Source organism: Meles meles, unplaced genomic scaffold (assembly GCF_922984935.1).
Source record: "Meles meles unplaced genomic scaffold, mMelMel3.1 paternal haplotype, whole genome shotgun sequence".
NCBI lineage: Eukaryota > Metazoa > Chordata > Mammalia > Carnivora > Mustelidae > Meles > Meles meles.
Window position 1 is genome coordinate 12,510 of NW_025721163.1, and position 20,056 is coordinate 32,565.

Below are 20,056 nucleotides of genomic sequence, written 5' to 3' on the forward strand. Positions count from 1 at the left end.
TGCCTTAAGAGGCCTACCTGATCTGGCCACTCAAGTGTCAGTTTTAATATGCTGTCTTGCCAAAGCAGCTATTTATAAGGATTACTTTTCAGAATGACAAACAGAAGATTTAAAGCTTGACCCAGTTTCCAATTATTGAACATCTATCTCCTTTAGTAGTGTTAGGGTCCGTGATCAAAGACTGATGCAAAGCCAAAGTCGAGAAAAGCTTTATTTCACGCCAAGCATCGAAAATCAAACCAACCAGTTGGGGCCCTCTCTTACAAAGAGGCAATGAAAACACCGTGTACAACGCCGCTCCCAACTCCGCTACCCAACCACAACGCTCTGGACAACACTCCTAGCCAATGAGGACCCTACCTGGCGGTGCCGCTCCCAGATGGCGAGGCCACTCCAGATGGCGACGACCCTACCCGATGGCCAGCAATGACCTTCCCAGGCGAGGCCACTCCCGGAGGCGTGGCCCCTTCCAGGCAGCGAGGCCTTTTTCCTGCAGTGAGGCCGCTTCCCAGTGGCGAGACCACTTCACCATGACGACCCTACAGGACTGCGAGTGAGGATCCTACCCAGCGAGGCCACTCCCAGGCCGTGAGACCCCCTTCCGGAGGGCAGGTGACGACCCTGAGGGCGAACGACGACCCTACTGGTGAGCCTGCTCCCTGGCGGAGCGGCCCCTTCCCTGCGGTGTGGCCCCTTCAAGGCGGTGAAGCCCCTACAGGGCGGCGAAGACCCTACCCAAAGGCGAGTGATGGCCCTCCCTGGCGGCGGCGACACTCCCCTGCCAGGCCGCTTCCTGGCGGCGCTGCTGCTCAGTTGAGACGCCTCTTCCCAACTGAGAGACCCCTTCCGGAGAGCAATGACCCTACCCGACAGCGAGCAATAATCCTACCCAACAGAGGGCAAGGCCCTTCCCAGCGGCGAGGCCCCTCCCCAACTAGGAGCCATTACCCTACCTGGCGAAGCTGCTTCACCGTGTCGGGCGACGACCCTCCCCTGCAAGTCCGCTCCCGTGCGGCGCCGCTGCTCCCGTGCGGCGCCGCTGCTCCCGTGCGGCGCCGCTGCTCCCGTGCGGCGCCGCTGCTCCCGTGCGGCGCCGCTGCTCCCGTGCGGCGCCGCTGCTCCCGTGCGGCGCCGCTGCTCCCGTGCGGCGCCGCTGCTCCCGTGCGGCGCCGCTGCTCCCGTGCGGCGCCGCTGCTCCCGTGCGGCGCCGCTGCTCCCGTGCGGCGCCGCTGCTCCCGTGCGGCGCCGCTGCTCCCGTGCGGCGCCGCTGCTCCCGTGCGGCGCCGCTGCTCCCCTGCGGCGCCGCTGCTCCCCGTGCGGCGCCGCTGCTCCCCTGCGGCGCCGCTGCTCCCCTGCGGCGCCGCTGCTCCCCTGCGGCGCCGCTGCTCCCCTGCGGCGCCGCTGCTCCCCTGCGGCGCCGCTGCTCCCCTGCGGCGCCGCTGCTCCCCTGCGGCGCCGCTGCTCCCCTGCGGCGCCGCTGCTCCCCTGCGGCGCCGCTGCTCCCCTGCGGCGCCGCTGCTCCCCTGCGGCGCCGCTGCTCCCCTGCGGCGCCGCTGCTCCCCTGCGGCGCCGCTGCTCCCCTGCGGCGCCGCTGCTCCCCTGCGGCGCCGCTGCTCCCCTGCGGCGCCACTTCCCAGCTGTGAGGCCCCTTCCTGACTGCGGGGGAGGCCCCTTCCCAACTACAAGCTATGACCCTACCCAGCGAGGCCACTCCCCGGAGGCACGAACCCTTGCAGGCGGAGAGGCCCTTTGCCTGCAGCGAGGCTGCTTCCTGGCAGTGAGACCACTCCAGGATGGCGATGACCCGACACCAGTGAAGATGCTACCCAGCCAGGCGGTTCCCCTGCAGCGAGACCCCTTCCTGGCCGCAGGCGAGGCCCCTTCCCGACTACCAGTGAAGACCCTACCCAGAGAGCCCATTCCCGACGGTGGGCGAGGCCCGTTCCCACGGCCGGCGAGGTCCCTAAGCCGGGAGGCTGCTCCCAGGCGCGGACCGCTCCCCAGCAGCGAGGCCCCTTCCCGAAGCCTGGTGAGGCCCCTTCCTGGTGGCGGGCGACCACCCTACATGGCGAGGCCACTCCCTGAGGACTCTGCTCCTTCCCCGCGGCGATGACCCTCCCCAGCTAAGCCTCTCCCTGATGGCGCTGCTGCTCCCCTGTGGCGCCGCTTCCGGATGGCGAGGCCCCTTCTGGACAGCAGGCAAGGCCCCTACCCCATGGCAGGCGAGGCCCCTTCCCGACTAGTAGCGACCACCCTACCAGACGAGGCCGCTCCATGGCGGTGCAGCCCTATCCCGGAGACGGGCGGCGACCCTCCCCGCTGGCAAGCAATGACCCTACCCGGTGAGGCCGCTCCCCAGCAGCGTGGCCCCTTCCTGGCAAGGACCCTCCCCGGTGGCGACGACCTTCCCCTGCGAGGCCGCTTCCTGGAGGCGCTGCTGCTCCCCTGCGGCGCCGCTTCCTGACTGTGAGGCCCCTTCCAGACTGCGGGAAAAGCCCCTACTCCACGGCTACCAGCGACCACCCTACCCGGCGAGGACGCTCACCTGCAGAGCGGCCCCTTCCTGGAGGCGAGGTGGCTTCTCAACAGCAACGACCCTACCCGACAGAGAGCGACGATCCTACCCAGCGAGGCAGGTCCCAGAGGCGAGACACGTTCCTGACAGCGAGCGAGGCCCCTCCCTTTCCGAACAGGAGAGAGGCCGCTCTAGGCGCTGCCCTCTCACCCGCGGGGAAGCTCTTTCCTGACACCAGGCAAGGCCCCTTCCCGACCGCACAGCATCTCGCTGGCGGCGACGACCCTCCCCCGCGGCGGGCGAAGACCCTCCATGGCGGCGGGCGACAACCCTCCCTGGCCGCGAGCGACGACCCTACTGGGGGAGCCCGCTCCCTGGGGGCGCCGCTACTTCCCGGCGGCTACGACCCTCCCCTGGTGGCCACGACCCTCCGTGGTGGCAAGGCTGTTCCTCCAGGCGAGACTGATCCCCGGCGGCAAGGCCCGTTCCCGAGGACGACGCTGGCCCCGATGACTACCCTACCTGACGGAGATCCTTCCCGGTGGCGCTGCTCTCTGACGCGGCCGCTCCCCGGCGACGCTGCCGCTCCTGACCACGAGGCCGCTCCGGAGGAAGAGGCCGCTCCCGGTGACGAGGCTGCTCCCCAGCGACTAAGCAGCTCCGGACGACACTGCCGCTCCCGACGACGACGCCACTCCCAAAGACAGGCCGCTCCCAGACGAGGAGGCCGCGGCCTGGCGACGCTGCCCTTCCCGACGAGGAGGAGGCTGCTCCCTGGCGACGCTGCCCTTCCAGACGACGAGGCTGCTCCCCGGCGACGCTGCCCCACTGGTCCACGATGCTTCTCCTGAAGACCACCAAGCTCCCCACGCTCAGGACGCTCTGGACGCGGACTCCTCCCAGCCGCACAGACTAACCTTTATAGAGGCGGTCGAGCCCGCCCCCCCACACCAGCGGCCAATGAGATTGCAATACACAGGGAATACTTAGAATTTCTTCTAAGTAAAAAGAAAATGCAAAACTGAAAAATCCAACATTAAGTGATCTGTAGATACCAATGAATCTTTTGGTAGGTTGCCTCCCCCTCCCCCATAGCTTTGTTATATCAAAAAATCAAAGCCAAACCAATGTTACTTATTTAAGAAGCAAAACCTAGTGCGCCTGGGTGGCTCATGTGGTTAATCGACTGCCTTTGGCTCAGGTCGTGATCCTGGAGTCCCGGAATCAAGCCCCGCATCGGGCTCCCAGCTCCATGGGGAGTCTCCTTCTCCTTCTGACTTTCTCCCCTCTTATGCTCTCTCTCTCTCACTCTCTCAAATAAATGAATATATTTAAAAAAAAAGAAGCAAAACCTACAATTATCATTAACATAAAATGTAATTGATCAAAATATAACTACCTAAGACAAAATTAAAAGGGGTGTGCAATGGGGAAGTAACTGAGATGAAGGACTAGGTCTACACACAGATGTACTAAATTCAAAATAATAAAAAAAAAATCCTAGAGGGGCCAAAAAGCAAATTGTTTCAATAAAGAAGAGTAGACATTTCAGATGACATGGAAAATAAACTCTGGGGCAAGTATTCTTAAACCCAAGTCCCTGTGTCTTATGAAGAATTCCTACTAATAATTCCATGGCCCTGACTTTCACTGTGTTATTTTGCAATTAGCTGGACAAGCTCTGAGGTGTAAAGAAAATGCTTAAAACCTACAAAAGACATAATGATCAAGATTGTAAACAATCAAAATAAAGTGAAAATAAGTGAAGAATTAACAAGGACTAGAAAGAAATGTAAGACAAACCAAGAGATCCAACATATGCCTAACTGTTTGCCAAGGGGGAACAGGGTCAAATACATTTATTTATTTATTTTTTTATTTATTTATTTTTAAAGATTTTATTTATTTATTTGACAGAGAGAGATCACAAGTAGGCAGAGCAGCAGGCAGAGAGAGAGAGGGAGAAGCAGGCTCCCCAGTGAGCGGAGAGGCTGATGCGGGGCTTGATCCCAGGACCCTGGGACCATGACCTGAGTCGAAGGCAGAGACTTAACCCTCTGAGCCACCCAGGTGCCCCTCAAATACATGTATTTAGATAAATATACTAAGAAAACGTTCCAGAAATAAAAGATTTTAATCTGCAGAATCAAAAGACATGTCTCAGGAAAAACTGACAGAGGCAATAGGCATACTGAAAAAAGAAAGATGTAAGTATATTCTATAATGGAACATGAGAAGAAAAATACAAATCTTGGGAAATATTGAAAGAAATAGACACATACCAAAATACCAGGCCACAAAGATAACCTCAAGTAATTCCCAAAAGTAGAAATAATAAGACAAAATGCCTTGATCACAATGAACAAAGAAATTAATAATGAAACCAAAACATAAAAAAACTAACAAAGTCTCTACCACTTGGAATCTTAAAGATTCAATTCATAGTCAAAGAAGAAATAAAAACTAAATTTTTGCTATAACTACAAAACAGCAGTAATTAAAAGGATGCCTAGAAGAACCTATGGCTTACATCTAATTCAGAGCTCAAGGAAAAATGCATAGTCTTATATGTATATGATAAACAGAAAAGATAAAAATACATGTATTTTTACATGTTGACCATCTTTCATTACATGCAGGTTTTACATGTAGATTATCAAATGGTTGAAAATAGAAATTATAGAAAAATTAATAGAAAATAGATAAGAAAAGAAAACCAAGAGTAATGGGAGAATTAGTAAGCATAAACTGAAAACAAATAGAAAAATGAAAATGATAGTAATGATAAGTCCAAGAATTTCAGTATATACATACAGACATACAGACACCTACTATTACCTAGTCTAATTTCAACAAACAAGAAAGCACAAATAAACAATCTAAGAAATTATAAGGGGAGGAACTTTAGGAATCCTAAGCCTGAATTTAATGTGACTCTAAAAATCTGAAGAGATAATTTTCTTCAAAATATAAATTGCCAAAACTTATATAAGAATGGAAATTCAAAAATCAATTACTCTAGAGGAAACACAAAAAAAATTGTTAAAGTTGACAGCTCCCCAAATCAGTGAAATTAGATGATATGACAAGAGAATTCTATCAATCTTTAAGAAACAGATAATGCCACTGTTCTGTCAAACTATTCTACATCAGGGAAGGATAAAGAAGACTTTCAGTCCTCTGCTTTAAACTACTGTAACATTGATTCACAACAACAACAAAGATTACATTAATAAAGGAAATATAATTCATGAATGTCAATGCAAAATCCTTAAGAAAATATTAAAAGAACACTATACAACAAGCAGTCACCTTAACCTCAAAATGCAAGAGTGAATAAAATTTATTGAGTTGATTAATGTAAATCATCATTGAGGAACTTCTGGGGGAGATGACAGAGTAGGACGATCCTAAGCTCACCTTCTCCCATGCACACAACTAGATTACAGCCACATTAGTGTAAAAAACCTGGAAAATGACTGGAAGACTAGAAGAACACAATCTCCACAGGTAAATGTAGATAATAGGCCATGTAAACGAGGTTATGAGGTGTGGGGACACAGCTGGGAGGCAAACAGACCCATAGGACTGTTCATGTAAGGGCAGAACATGATGGTACAGAGAGGGGAGAGGTACAGATCCCCACATGTAGCTCGCAGATGTAGGGTACCCACACAGGGAATATAAATCCCCATAACATTTGGCTTTGAGAACTGGAGGGGCCTGGCTATCTGAGTTCTTACAATCAGTGGTATTTTGCAACTGGAACTTTAAAATTCAGTTGGTGCTTGACTTTGGGAGAGCTGGAGAGCAAGAGAAAAATGAGTTTCCACCCTTAAAGAGACAGTATAACAAGCAGTCCCTACAGAGACAGGGGAACCTAGATCCCCAGATACCTCCAGAGATACACCCAGCCTAGGTCCAGGGACACTTGCAGGAACCAGATTTCTACCCAGGTTGGGAAAAACATACCCCACCTTGGTGAGCTTCAGGAGATCTGCCCCTCCCAACTTGGCCATCCTAAGTAGGCATTTTCTTGGGCTGCTGCCCGCTTCCTCCAACAGAAGGTCAGCATGAATCTTGCTGACCCTGTGTACCCTGTACCTGCATTCTCCTGCAGATTAGCCCCTTCCATAATGCCCTTGGCCAGAGTCCACCCAAAACAGAGCCACAAACTAGCAGTGTACAAGCAGTCCCAAAAGGGACCAGCACCACTTCAAAATGACTCCTTCTCTGGAGAGAGGGGAAGATAAACACACACACACACACACACACACACACACATACAGAGTCCAGCTGTGACTCTAGCAATGGGGAAGGGGCAGACATCAGGTATCACTGCAGGACATGTCCACCAAGTAAAGTTTCTCAGGGAACAACACAGGGAAAACACTCTGCTGCTTGGTGATACTGCATTCAGGCAAACAACAGCCCTATCTTTCAAGCCCAGAGAGGCTACACACTGGCCCACTAATAACACATGGTCCCAACTAGGCCCACAGTAGGCACAGGAGACCATTGCAGATGGCTGAATTGAAGGCAAATGCAGCTCAGCCACAATAGTGGGGCTAACACAACATACACAGGGGACCGTATGAGGCACCAGATTCTGGTGAACAGGGGACATTACACTGCAGGACACTATGGGACCTCTTCATAAGGCCACTACATTTGAGAGCAGGAGACATAGCCTACTTTCCTGACACATAAAAACAACACAGAATTAGACAAAATGAGGAGACAGAGGAACCTGCCCCAAATGCAAGAACAGGACAAGAACTAAATGCAACAGAAAGAAATAATACACCTGACATAGAATTTAAAGTAATGGTCATAAAGATACTCACTGGACTAAGCAAAGAGTGGAGGACTTCAGGGAGACCATCAACAAAGAGGTAGAAAACATAAAAAGGAACCAATCAGAGGTGAGGAACTTAAAAATTGTAATTAAAAATACACTGGATGAAATAAATACTAGACAATAGAGAGAAGAAGAATGGATTAATGACCCTGATGACAGAGTAATTAAAACTGTCAAGCTGAACAGAAGACAAGGTGGAAGAAAGAAAGAAAAAAAATATATATATATATGAAGGGACCTCAGTGACACAGTCAAGAATAATAACATTCACATTATATGGATACCAGAAAGAGGAGAGGGAAAAGGGGAGGCAGAAAATATATTTAAAAAAAAATAATAGCTCGGGTGCCTGGGTGGCTCAGTGGTTTAAGTCTCTGCCTTTGGCTCAGGTCATGATCTCAGGGTCCTGGGATTGAGCCCTGCATCGGGCTCTCTGCTCAGTGGGGAGCCTGTTTCTCCCTCTCTCTCTGCCTGCCTCCCTGCCTACTTGTGACCTCTCTCTCTCTGTCAAATAAAAAAAAATAATAGCTCAAAAACTTCCAAATGTGGGGAAGGAAACAGAAGTCCAGATCCAGTAGGCACAGAGAGTCCACAGCAAAATCAACCTGAGGTTCACACGAAGACACAATGTAATTCAAATGGCAAAAGTAGTGATAGAAAATTTTAAAAGGAGCCAGAGAAATGAAAACAGTTACCTTCAAGGGAAACCCCAAAGGCTACCAGCTGTTTCTTAGCAGAAACTTTGCAGACCAGAAGAGAGTGACATGGTAATATTCTAGTGCTGAAGGAGTAAAATCTGCAACCAAGAATACTCTATCCAGAAAGTCTATCATTCAGAGTAGAAGGAGATATAAAGTTTCCCAGACAAAGAAGACTTAAAGGAATTTATCACCACTAAATCACCTTATAAGAAAGATTAAGATTAAGATTCAGAGAAAGACTCTGAATAGAAAGGGAAAATCATAAGCAGGTGTAAGTAAAGTAGAAAGCACAAAAGCAGTAAAATTAAGCATGTCTATAAAAAATATGTCAAAGGATTCACAAAAGAAAAGGATGTATAGTATGATGCCATATTTTAAAATGTGAGGAAAGGGGGACACATGGGTGCCTCAGTTGATTTGGCGTCGGACTTCAGCTTCGGTCATGATCCCCTGGGATCAAGTCCCATTGGGCTTCTTGCTCACTAGAGAGTCTGCTTCTCCCTCTCCCTCTGTTGTTCCCCCTACTTTTTCTGTCTCTCTCTCCCTCTTTCAGTCAAACAAATAAATAATATTTTTTAATGTGGGAAGGGATAGGGGTAAAGCATGAGTTCAAACTTAAGCAACCATCAACTTCATATAGACTGCCATATGCCTAAGATATATATAAACTGAATGGTAGCCACAAATCAAAAAGCCATAATAGACACACAAAAAATAAAGAGAAAGGAATCAAGGGTATCACTAAAGAAAGCCAGAAAACTGCGAGAAAAGAGAGCAAGAGAATAAATGAACAGAGAACAACTACAAAAACAACGAGAGAACAAGTAACAAAATGGCAATAAGTATATACCTCTCAGTAATTACGCTGAATGGAAATGAGTTAAATACTCCAAATCAAAAGACATAAGTAACAAGGAATGGATAAAAAAGCAAGACCTATCTACATGCTGCCTACAGGAGATTCACTTCAGATCTAAAAATACATGTGAATTGAAAAGGAAGGGATGGAAATACATTTGTCATACAAATGGAAGTTAAAAGAAGGCTGAGGCAGCAATACTTACATTGGAAGTAATAGACTTTAAAACAAAGACTGTAATAAGAGGCAAAGAAGACACTATATAATCATAAAGATAACAATCCAAAAAGAAGATATAATGATTGTAAATATTTATGCTCACAATCTGGGAGCACTCAAATACATTAAGTAACCCATAGTAAACATAAAAGAAATAATACAATAATAGTAGGAGATTTTAACACCACACTGACATCAATGGATAGATCATCCAATCAGAAGATCAACAAGGAAAGTGTGGCTTTGAATAACACATTGGACAAGATGGAGCTAGAAGATATAGTCAGACCATTCCATCCTAAAACAGCAAAATACACATCCATTTCAAGTACACATGGAACATTTTAGTGATTAGATCACACCTTAGGCTACAAAACAATTCTCAACAATTCAAAAAGATTGAAGTCATACTATGCATCTTTTCCCACCACAAAGCTTTGAAAGTAGAAATTAACCACAAAGAAAAAAATCTAGAAAGAACAGAAATACGAGGAGGTTAAATAATATGCTACCAAACAACAAATGGATCAAGAAATCAAGAAGAAAATAAAAAAAGACATAGAGACAAATGAAAATGAAAACACAATGCTCCAAAATTTTAGAGATGCAACAAATGGCATTCTAAAAGGGAATTTAATAACTATACACACGTACCTTAAGATGCTAGAAAAATCTCAATTAAACAACCTAACTTTACACCAAAAGGAGCTAGAGAAAGAACAAACAAAACCCCAAACCAGTAGAAAGAAGGAAATAATAAAGATTAGAGCAGAAATAAATGGAATAGAAACTAAAAAACAAAGCAAACAAAAACCAGTTGAGAACATCAATGAAACCAGGAGCTGTTTCTCTGAAAAAATAAAAAAAATGATAAATTTTAGCCAGTCGCAGACTAAAAACCTTTAGCCAGAGAGAGTGAGAAAGAGAGAGAAAGAGTGAGAGAGAGAGGGAAGACACAAGCAAAATTAGAAATGAGAGAGGAAGAATAACAACTTACACCAGAGAAATGCCAAGGATTATAAGAGATCATGAAAAATTATATGCCAACAAGTTGCACAACTTTAAAAACAATGGATACATTCCCAGAAACATATCATTTCCCAAAACTGAATCCAGAAGAAATAGAAAATTTGAAGAGACCCATTAGCAAAAATGAAATTGAATCAATAATCAAAAAACTCCCAAACAGAAAACCAGAACCAGATGGCTTCACAGGCGAATTCCACCACATATGATAGAAGACCGAACACCTATTATTCTGAAACTATTCCAAAAAAATAGTAGAAGAAGGAAAGCTTCCAAATTCATTCCATGATGCCAAAATTATGCAGATGCCAAAAGCAAACAAACAAGCAAAGAAACAAAAATACAAAAACAAAGAAACAACAACAACAACAACAACAACAAAACCACACCCAGATAAAGACATTATGGGGAAAAGAAAGAAAGAAAGAAAAAGAAATAGAATTAGAGGCCAGTATCTCTGACAAACATAGATGGAGACTCCTGAACAAAAATGTTAGCAAACTGAATCTAACAATGTATATACTTTTAAATATCATTCACCACAATCAAGTGGGATTTATTCCTGCAATGCAAGGGTGTTTCAAGAGTACATATTTTACATGATATATCACATCAACCATATGATCATGTCAATAGTGCAGGAAAAGCTTTTGACAAAGTATAGCATCAACTCATGACAAAAATCCCTCAACAAAGTAGGTTTAGAGGGAACATACATCAACATAATAAAGTCTATCTATGAAAAACCTACAGGAAACATTATACTCAATGGTGAACAACTAAGAGCTTTTTCCCTAAGAAGAGGAAGAAGACAAGGATATTCAATCTCACCACTTTCATTCAACAAAGTATTGACCTCTTTGGATTTTTACATAGGTGCACTTTGCTTGGGTTGTGATTAATATTTTGGACTCTGTATATTCCCTCAACCAGCCCTTAGCAGAATGACAAGGGGAAAGAACGTCCAGTCATGAAAAGATCCAGAGACACTGGTCCCTGCCACAGATCTAATGGCTATGGATATAAGCAAGATATCAGAGATGGACTTCAGAGGAGCAATCACAAAGTCCATAGCTAGGCTTAAGAAAAGCATTCGAGACAACATAAAATCTACAAGGGCAGAATGAGATCTAATCGGGATGACATTAAAATGCTATGAATGAGTCGCAGTCTAAACCGGAAACTCAAACAGCCAGGGTAAAAGAGGCAGAAGAACGAATTAGTGAGCTAGAAGGTAAACTGATGGAAAGAAAGGAAACTGAGGAGGAGGGGGACAAACAGTTACAAGCTCATGAGAACAGACATAGAGAGAACAATGACACCATAAATTTGGCCCAGTGTCAGAATTATTGGGATCCCTGTGGGAATGAAGGCAGACAGTAGAAGATATATTTGAGTAAATCATAGCAGGGAACTTCCCTAAGTTGGGGAAGAAAACAAGCCTTCCTCTCCATAAAACAGAGAGGATCCATCCAAAGATCAATAAAAATAGGCCAAAGTCCTGGCATATAATAATTAAACTTGCAAATCTTAGAGCCAAAGAGGCTACCTTGAAAGTTGCTACAGAGAAGAGATGTATTCCACACAGTGGGAGGAGCATTATAATAACATCAGACCCATCCACAGAGACCTGACAAGCCAGAAAGAGCTGACAAGGCATATTCAGGGTGCTATAGGAGACATGTTAACTAAAAATATGTTATCCATCAAGGCTGCTATTCAGAATGGATGGAGAGACAAGGGCCTTGCAGGACTCATAGAAACTGAATGAATACGTGAAAACCAAGCCAGCCCTGCAAGAATGATTAAGGGGGTTTCTTTGAAAGATGAAAGACCCCAAGAGTAATATGGACAAAACACTTACAGAAGCAATCTATAGAAACTGGGACATCACAGGCAACATGAGGGCAAGAAGGTCCTATCTCCCAATAGTTACTGAAAACATGAATAGGCTATATGGTCCCATGAAACATAGTAGGGTTTCTGATTTGAAGAAAAAGACTGGATCCATCCACATGTTGTATAGAAACACTCATTTTGAACCTAAAGATACCTCCAGACTGAAATAGAGGGGACTGAGACCTATTCTTCATTCCAAAGAATCAAGAGAAAGCTGGGGTAGCAATTCTCATATCAGACAAGTTAGATTTTAAACCAAAGACTGTAATAAGAGGTGTAGAGGGATACAATATCATATTTCAAGGGTCTATCCAACATGAAAATCTAGCAACTTTAAATATCTCTGCCCCCTACATGGGAGTAGCCAACTACATCATCCAAATATTAAACAAAATAAAGAATCCTATTCATATAATAACACATGAATAGGCAGAGACCACAACATCCCACACACAGAAATAGATCACCTAAGTAGAAGACTGTTCAAAAAGAAACAATAGCTTTGAAGGACCCGTGGAACAGCTAGACTTCAAAGATAAAAACAGAACATTCAGTCCTAAAACCAGAGAATGCCATTGTTGTCGAGTACAAGCATAACTTCCTCCAAAATAGATTACATACGGATTGATCAGAGCTTTGTCATAAACCTTGAAATCAGGCAATGAAATGCCCTGAGCTTTGTTTTCTTTTTCCACATTTTGTTGGTAGTTCAGGGTCTTTTCTTGTTCCATGTGCATTTTAGGATTGCTTGTTTCAACACTTTGGAAAATGCTGATGGTATTTTGATCAGGATGGGGGTGAAAGTATAGATTTCTCTGGGCAGCATAGAGATTTTATCATTGTTTATTCTTCTGATCCAAGAGCATGAATGTTTTTTTCCATTTTATGTGTCTTTTTTATTTTCTTTCTTGAGTGTTAGGTGCTTCCACAAGTATGTATCCTTTACCTCTTTGGTTAGGTTTCTTCCAAGGTATAACAAACTGTGATCACTAAGACAGCATGGTACTGGCATGAAAACAGACACATATACCAATGGAAGAGTGTGGAGAGCCCAGATATAGATGGTCAAATCTACAGTCAACTAAAATTTAACAAAGCAGGAAAAAAATATCCAGTGGAAAAAACTGTCTCCTCAATTAATGCTGATGGGAAAACTGGGCAGCTATGTTCAGAAGAATGAAAGTCCACCAATCTCTTTCATCAGACACAAATATAAACTGTAAATTGATAAATGACCTCAGTGTGAGACAGGAATCCATCAAGATCTTGGAGGAGAACATAGGCAGTAAGCACTTCGACATCAGCCACAGCAACTTCTCTCAAGGCACATTTCCATAGGCAAGGGAAAGAAAAGTGAAAAATGAACATTTGGGTCATCATTAAGACAAAAAGCTTCTACACTGCAAAGGAAACTGTCAACAGAACAAAGAGACAACCCATGGATTGGGTGAAGATATTCCCAAATGACACTACAGACAAAAGGCTGGTATCCAAGATCTATAAAGAACTTCTCAAACTCCACACCAAGAAAGCAGATAATCAAGTCACAAAATGGGAAGAAGACATGAACAGAGACTTCTCCAAAGAAGACATAGAAATGGCTAACAGACACATGAGAACATGTTCATCCTCATTAGCCATCACGGAAATTCCAATCAAAACCACATTTTACCAGTTAGAATGACAATTATAAGGCCAGAAACCCTAAGTACTGGAGAGGATGTGGAGGAAGGGGAACCCTCTTACACTGTTGGTGGGAATGCCAGTTGGTGTAGTCACCTTGGAAAACAGTGTGGAGAGTCCTCCAAATATTAAAAATAGAGCTACCCTCTGACCCTGCAATTGCACTACTGGTTAATTACAACAAAGCTACAGATATATTGAAATGAAGGGTCATATGAACCTCAGTGTTCATAGCAGCTATGGCCACAAAAGTCAAACTGTGGAAAGAGTCAAGGTGCCCATCAACAGACGAATGAATAAAGAAGATGTGGTCCATATATACAATGGAATAATAATCAGCCATCAGAAAGGAGGAATACCCCACTTTTGCATCAACATGGAAGGGATTGCCGGAAATTATAATGATTATAAGGTGTCAAGCAGAGAAAGTCAATTATCACACGGTTTCACTTACTTGGGAAAATAAAGAATAACAGAGACCACATTAGGGGAAGGAAGGGAAAAGTGAAGCTGGGGGAATTGGAGGCAGAGATGAACCACAAGAGAATGTAAACTAGAAGAAACAGAGGGTTTTAGAGGGGAAGAGGTTAGGGAGATTGGTGAGGCTGGTGGTGTTATTAAGGAGGGCATGTACTGAATGAAACACTGGTTGTTATACTTAAACCATGAGTCTATGAACTCATAGTTCATAGTTAGTAGTTATGAACATAGTTCATAGTTAGGGTGACTAACATTACATACACAAAAATTAAAAAAAAAAAAGGATTACATACTGGGTCACCAATCAGGTCTCAAACAATACCAAATTTCTGAGATCTTCCCCTGCATTTTTTCAGACAATAGTGCTTTGAAAGTGGAACTGAATCAGAAGAGGAGTTTTGGAAGGAATTCAACCATTTGGAGGTCAAAGAGCATCCTGCCAAGAAATGGTTGGGACAACCAGGAAATTAAAGAACTTAAACAATTCAATGCAACTAATGAAAATGAAAACACATCGGTTCAGAATCTATGTGATACTGGAAAGTTGGTCTTTAGAGGGAATTGCTTAGCCATCCAAGACTGTCTCAAAAAATTAGAAAAATCCAAATGCACATGCTAACCTTACACCTGGAAAAAAGAACAGCACATAGAGCTGAAACCAAGCAGGAGAGAAGAAGGAATAAAGATGAGAGCAGAAATCAATGAAACAGAAACTAGTAGAATGGCAGAACCCACCAACAAACTAGAAGCTGTTTCTCAGAACAAATTAATGAGATCAATAAACCTCTGGCCAGATTTAGCCGAAAGTAAAGATAAAAGACTTAAGTTAACAAAACCAGGAAAGAAAGGGGAGAGATCATGACCAATGCAAAATAAAGAGGGACATGTTAGAACATATTATCAACAACGATATGCCAAAAAATTCGGCCATCTGGAAGAAATAGATGCATTCCTGGAAACTTGTAATGTACCAAGTCTGAAACAGGAAGAAATAAACAATCTGAAGAGACTAATAACCAGCAAGGAAATTGAATCAGGAATCAAAAACCTCCCCCAGAAAAACAAGAGTCCAGGACCAGATACCTTCCCAGTGGAATTCTACCAAAGATTTTAAGAATAAGCCCTACCTATTCTATAGAAGCTGCTCCCAAAAAATGGAAATAAATGGAAAGCTTCCACACTCATTTTCTGAGGCAGAGCATTACATTGATGCATAAGCAGACAAAGACCCTGTGAAAAAGAATTATAGATGAATAACCCTAGTGAGCCGTAATACAAAAATATTCAACAAGATAAAAGCCGGTAGGATTCCAAGGTACATTAAAAGGGTTATTCACCACCACCAGGTGAGTTTCATTTCTGGGATATAAGGGAGGTTCAATATTCACAAATCAAGTGATGTGATTAGTCATATAAACAAAAGAAAGACAAGGACCATAACATCCTCTCATTTGATGCATAAAAAGCATTTGGCAAAATACAACACTCCTCTCATTATTATTATTAATAATATTAATATTATTATTAATTAATAAAACTCCTCAAAATAGAGGGATAGAGGGACCATATCTCATATTATAAAAGCCATCTACGAAGAGCCCACAGTAAATTTCATTCTCAATGGGGAAAAACTGACAGCTCTTCCCTTAAGGTCAGGAACATGACAGGGAAGCCCACTCGTACCACTTTATTGAACACAGCATTAGAAGTCCTAGCCTCAGCATTTGGACAATAACATGTAAAAGGCATTCAAGTTGTCATAGAAGTAGTTAAATCATCTCTCTTTGCATATGACGATATACTTTATATGAAAACACAAAAGACTCCACCCCTAAATTGTTTGAACTCATACATGAATTCAGCAATGTGCAGGGTTCCAAAATCAAAGCACAAGATTCTCTTGCTTTTCTATCCTCTAATAATGGGAATGGAGAAAGAGAAATTCAGGTGTCAATCCCCATAACCATAGCACCCAAACCCATAAGATACCTAGGAATAAACTTAATCAAAGAGGTAAATGATCTCCACAGTATAAACTACAAAACATTGAGGAAGACGCAAAAAGATGGAAAGTCATTCAATGCTCCTGGATTGGAAGAATTAACATTGTAAAAATGCATATGCTGTCCAGAGCAATCTACACATTCAATGCATTCCCTATCAAAATACCCTCAAAATTATTCACAGCCCTAAAACAAACCATCCTAAAATCTGCATGTAGCCATAAAGGATCCCAAATAGCCAGGGCATTGTTGCATAAGAAAACCAAAGCTGGGGACATCACAATGCCTGACTTCAAGCCAGTTAATAAAGCTGTGATCATCAGGATGGCATGGTTCTGGCATAAAAACACACCCATCGCTCAATGCAACAAATTAGAGACCCCATAAATGGACCCTCATGTCTATGGAGAACTATTCTTTGACAAAGCAGGAAAGAATATGCAATGGAAAAAAGGACAGTGTCTTCAATAAGTGGTGCTGGGAAAATTGGAATCACATACGGAAGGATGACACTGGACCTTCTCTTACACCATCTGCAATGATGCATTCAAAATGGATTAAATCCTTCAGTGTGAGACAGGAATCCTTCAAAATCCTAGAGACCCAGGCAGCAACCTCTTCAACCTCAGCCACAGCAACTTCTTGCAACACGTGTCTCTAAAGGCAAGGGAAACAAAAGCAAAAATGAACTACTCTTTCTCAAGATAAAAATCATCTGCACAGCACTGGGACCAATCAATAGAACTTTTGTTTGGGAGAAGATGTTTGCAAATGATATATCCAATAAGGGATTAATGTCCAAGATATAGAAACAGCTTATATACAAGAGACATAATATTCAAAAAGTCTGAATAAATATATCTGTTTGCCCAATGAATTAACCTTTAACTCCACTATGAAAACAGCTCCACAAAGTATCAGAACTCATTTCTAAACTTTGTCCTTGGGACATGCTGAGCAATTGGTATTTTCACGTTATTCATGTCTCTGTGGACATTCTCAAGTGAGTACACACATAAAACAACAGGTATTCTCCTTAATCCACAAAGATGTCTTGAATTCATGACGGCTGTTAGGTTTTTATGGAGTTACCTAAAAAGGTCAGGGATGAGAGAAAAGTATATGCACTGGCAGAAAAATATTCAAAGAAGCCTATTCAGAAAAATGAGTTCATAGGATGGTAGGAGCACCAATGTCAGCTCTCCAAACCAATACATTTGTTAATATGCAAGATTATAAATGGTATATGTCTTGTGGTATTTTTAGTTTTATTTATTGTTTAAGGTTGATATATTTCTCCAAATCCTTAAGATGATTTTAACTAGTATTAATAAAAAACTGTTCTAATGAAGTATTAGAATTAACCACCGGTACATTCCAGTATTTAATTAACTACGGAAGTCCGAAGGAAACTCTTATTTGTCTAAGTCAATTTAAGGGTATATTTTATATATTTCAACTTTCATATAGATACATAATCAAATGTTAAAAAGTAAGTCAATTACTTACATACCTGTGTGCTTTAAAAAAAAAAAAACACGAAGCTCTCTAAATTTAAAACAAATCATGATAGAATTCTTGAAAGAATGCGTGTTGTACCTTCTTATCTCTTATGAAATGGTAGTAAATGTGCTGAAAGTGGTTTCTTGATCAACGGTGATATCTACAAGCATCAATGTACTTATTTTCTTAATTTATGGTAAATCAAACTAAGGTCTACACTAAATGATACTATATTCATGTAAATCTGATCACTTTAAAATACCAATAATTCTCTCTGATAAAATAGGTAGTAAATAAAATAAATCAAATGAAACTGCAAATATGAGAATTTGTCTGAACCCAGAGATAATTAGAAAAACAATTCATTTCAAAACAGACAGATTATCCCTGACTGGTACAGCTAATAGGAGGCAAGTGACAATTTCCTATAAGTTAAATTAACTCCTGAGATCATGATCTTTTTAAAAATGTGGGTTTGGTGATACGCATGTTCCCCCTCTTTCCTTCTTAATTAAGACCCGTACTGTTGTAAATCTCCCTCACAAAATACATCATAATAACTTTTCTTAAAAATAAAATAAAATAAAAAAGACTAAGCCTCCCCTGGTGCATTATTCTTGGAGCGGTCACGCACCCCTTGCTTTCCACACAGGTCTCATCACCAGCAGGTAAAGGCACCCGCTCTCCGGAGGCCTCCCAGCCTGGCTCCAATGAGGAGCTGGAGGCCAAGGGCAGCGCCCTGGCGGGGACCAGAGGAGCCCGCAGCTGCCTGGAGCTGGGCGTCGAACCGCTTCACCCGCTGGGGCCCAGAAGGAAGAGCCGCTGCTGCCCTCCTGGAGGCCTGGCGCCCCGCAGAGACAGATGCCCCCAGGGCAGCGAGGCCGCCAAGACGGGCTGGGCCCTGACCCCTGACGGGTAGGCCGCCTCGGACGCCTCCTCCCCATCTCCCCAGAAGGCCGCGGAAGGGACCCGGCCATGTGCTGGCCCAGCAGCGAGACCAGGAGAAACAGGAAGAAGCGCTTTTCCTTCCGAAGTCTTTCCTGGGGAGCGGCTTCTCCTTCAGCAAGAGCGGGGAGGCTGAGGCCGCGGGAGAGCGGCGGGAGGCCGCGGGCGAGCCTGGAGCCTCCCCTGAAGGCCGGGATGACCGGGCCTCCAGGGGCGCCACTCCAGCCTCTGCAGAGATGGGCGCTGCCTCGAGGGAGCAGGCATTGGGCTGGGCGGGGAGGAGGCCTCGTGGGAGGAAGGGGTGGCGCGGGAGGAGGGGCTGCGGGGGCGACCCACAGGAGGCCCAGCTCCAGGTCAGCCTGGTCAGCCTGCAAAGCCCCCAAGCGGGGGCATGGCCAAGTGCAGTCCGGAAGCCCCTGGCGGAGGCAGCAAGGAAAAGGGCCCAATTGTTGAGATAATCCAAGAATTTTCTCCAAGTTTGTTGCAGGGGTGCCAGATACTGGTTTTGGAAGACTTGTCTACAACCAGGGATCCAGGGATTGATTTCAAAGATGTCTTTTTTTTTCTTTTTTTTTTCTCTTTTGTAAGCAACAAATTTGGTTCCCCTTCCTTCCCCGCAGATCCCACCCTAAATCACTGTTACCCCATTCCAGCCGGTCCAGTGGAGCTTAAACACCTTCCTCGCCTGTAGTCCTCTTTTGTTTTTATTTTTTTTTTCATCAGTATTAATGGTTTTTGCATACTTTGCATCTTTATTCAAAAATATAAACTTTGTCAACTTATGGACATACCCATATATGAAGGAGTTGGGTGGGCCCAAAGTGATAGGATTATTTCTTAACACAAGTTTTACCTAGTTGTACTGCTTTCTGTATTTCACTATAGTATTAAAAAAAAATGTCTTTGGGACTCCTGGGTGGCTAAGTTGGTTAAATTTCTGCCCTAGGCTCAGCTCATGATCCCAGGGTCCTGATAGCCCTGCATCTGGCTTCCTGGTTGGTGCGGTGCCTGCTTACCCCTCTCCTGCTCCCTTTGCTTGTGCTTTCTGCCAAATACATAAATATGATATTTTAAAAAAAGTTAACTTAAAAATACATAAGAATAAAATAAGATGTTCATAACAGCAATGGTCACAATCATGAAACTGTGGAAAGATCCAAGAGGCCCTTCAACAGATGCATGGATAAGGAAGATATGGTCCATATGTATAATGGACTCCTACATCTTTATCAGAAAATTGGAATACTCAACTCTTATGATGTTTATGTCTTCCTAAATTTGAGAATGTTTCCAGCTACCCTTTGATCAAATAAACCTTCTGTCCCTTTCTTCATATTCTTGGATTCCTTTGAAATGAATGTT

General features: G+C 44.0%; 1 protein-coding gene across 1 annotated transcript in view; it reads left to right on the forward strand.

The window, feature by feature from the left end:
• Positions 1–545: 545 nt before the first annotated feature.
• Positions 546–20,056, forward strand: part of LOC123936066 (basic salivary proline-rich protein 2-like) — a gene marked incomplete at its 5' end in the record, with an annotated part of 68,804 nt that continues 49,293 nt past the window's right edge. Inside the window, 4 exons of the mRNA XM_045996845.1 lie at positions 546–1,009; positions 1,737–1,928; positions 2,223–2,342; positions 2,483–2,995. Coding sequence (XP_045852801.1) covers positions 546–1,009; positions 1,737–1,928; positions 2,223–2,342; positions 2,483–2,995 — 1,289 coding nt within the window. The remainder of the gene's footprint in view (positions 1,010–1,736; positions 1,929–2,222; positions 2,343–2,482; positions 2,996–20,056) is intronic.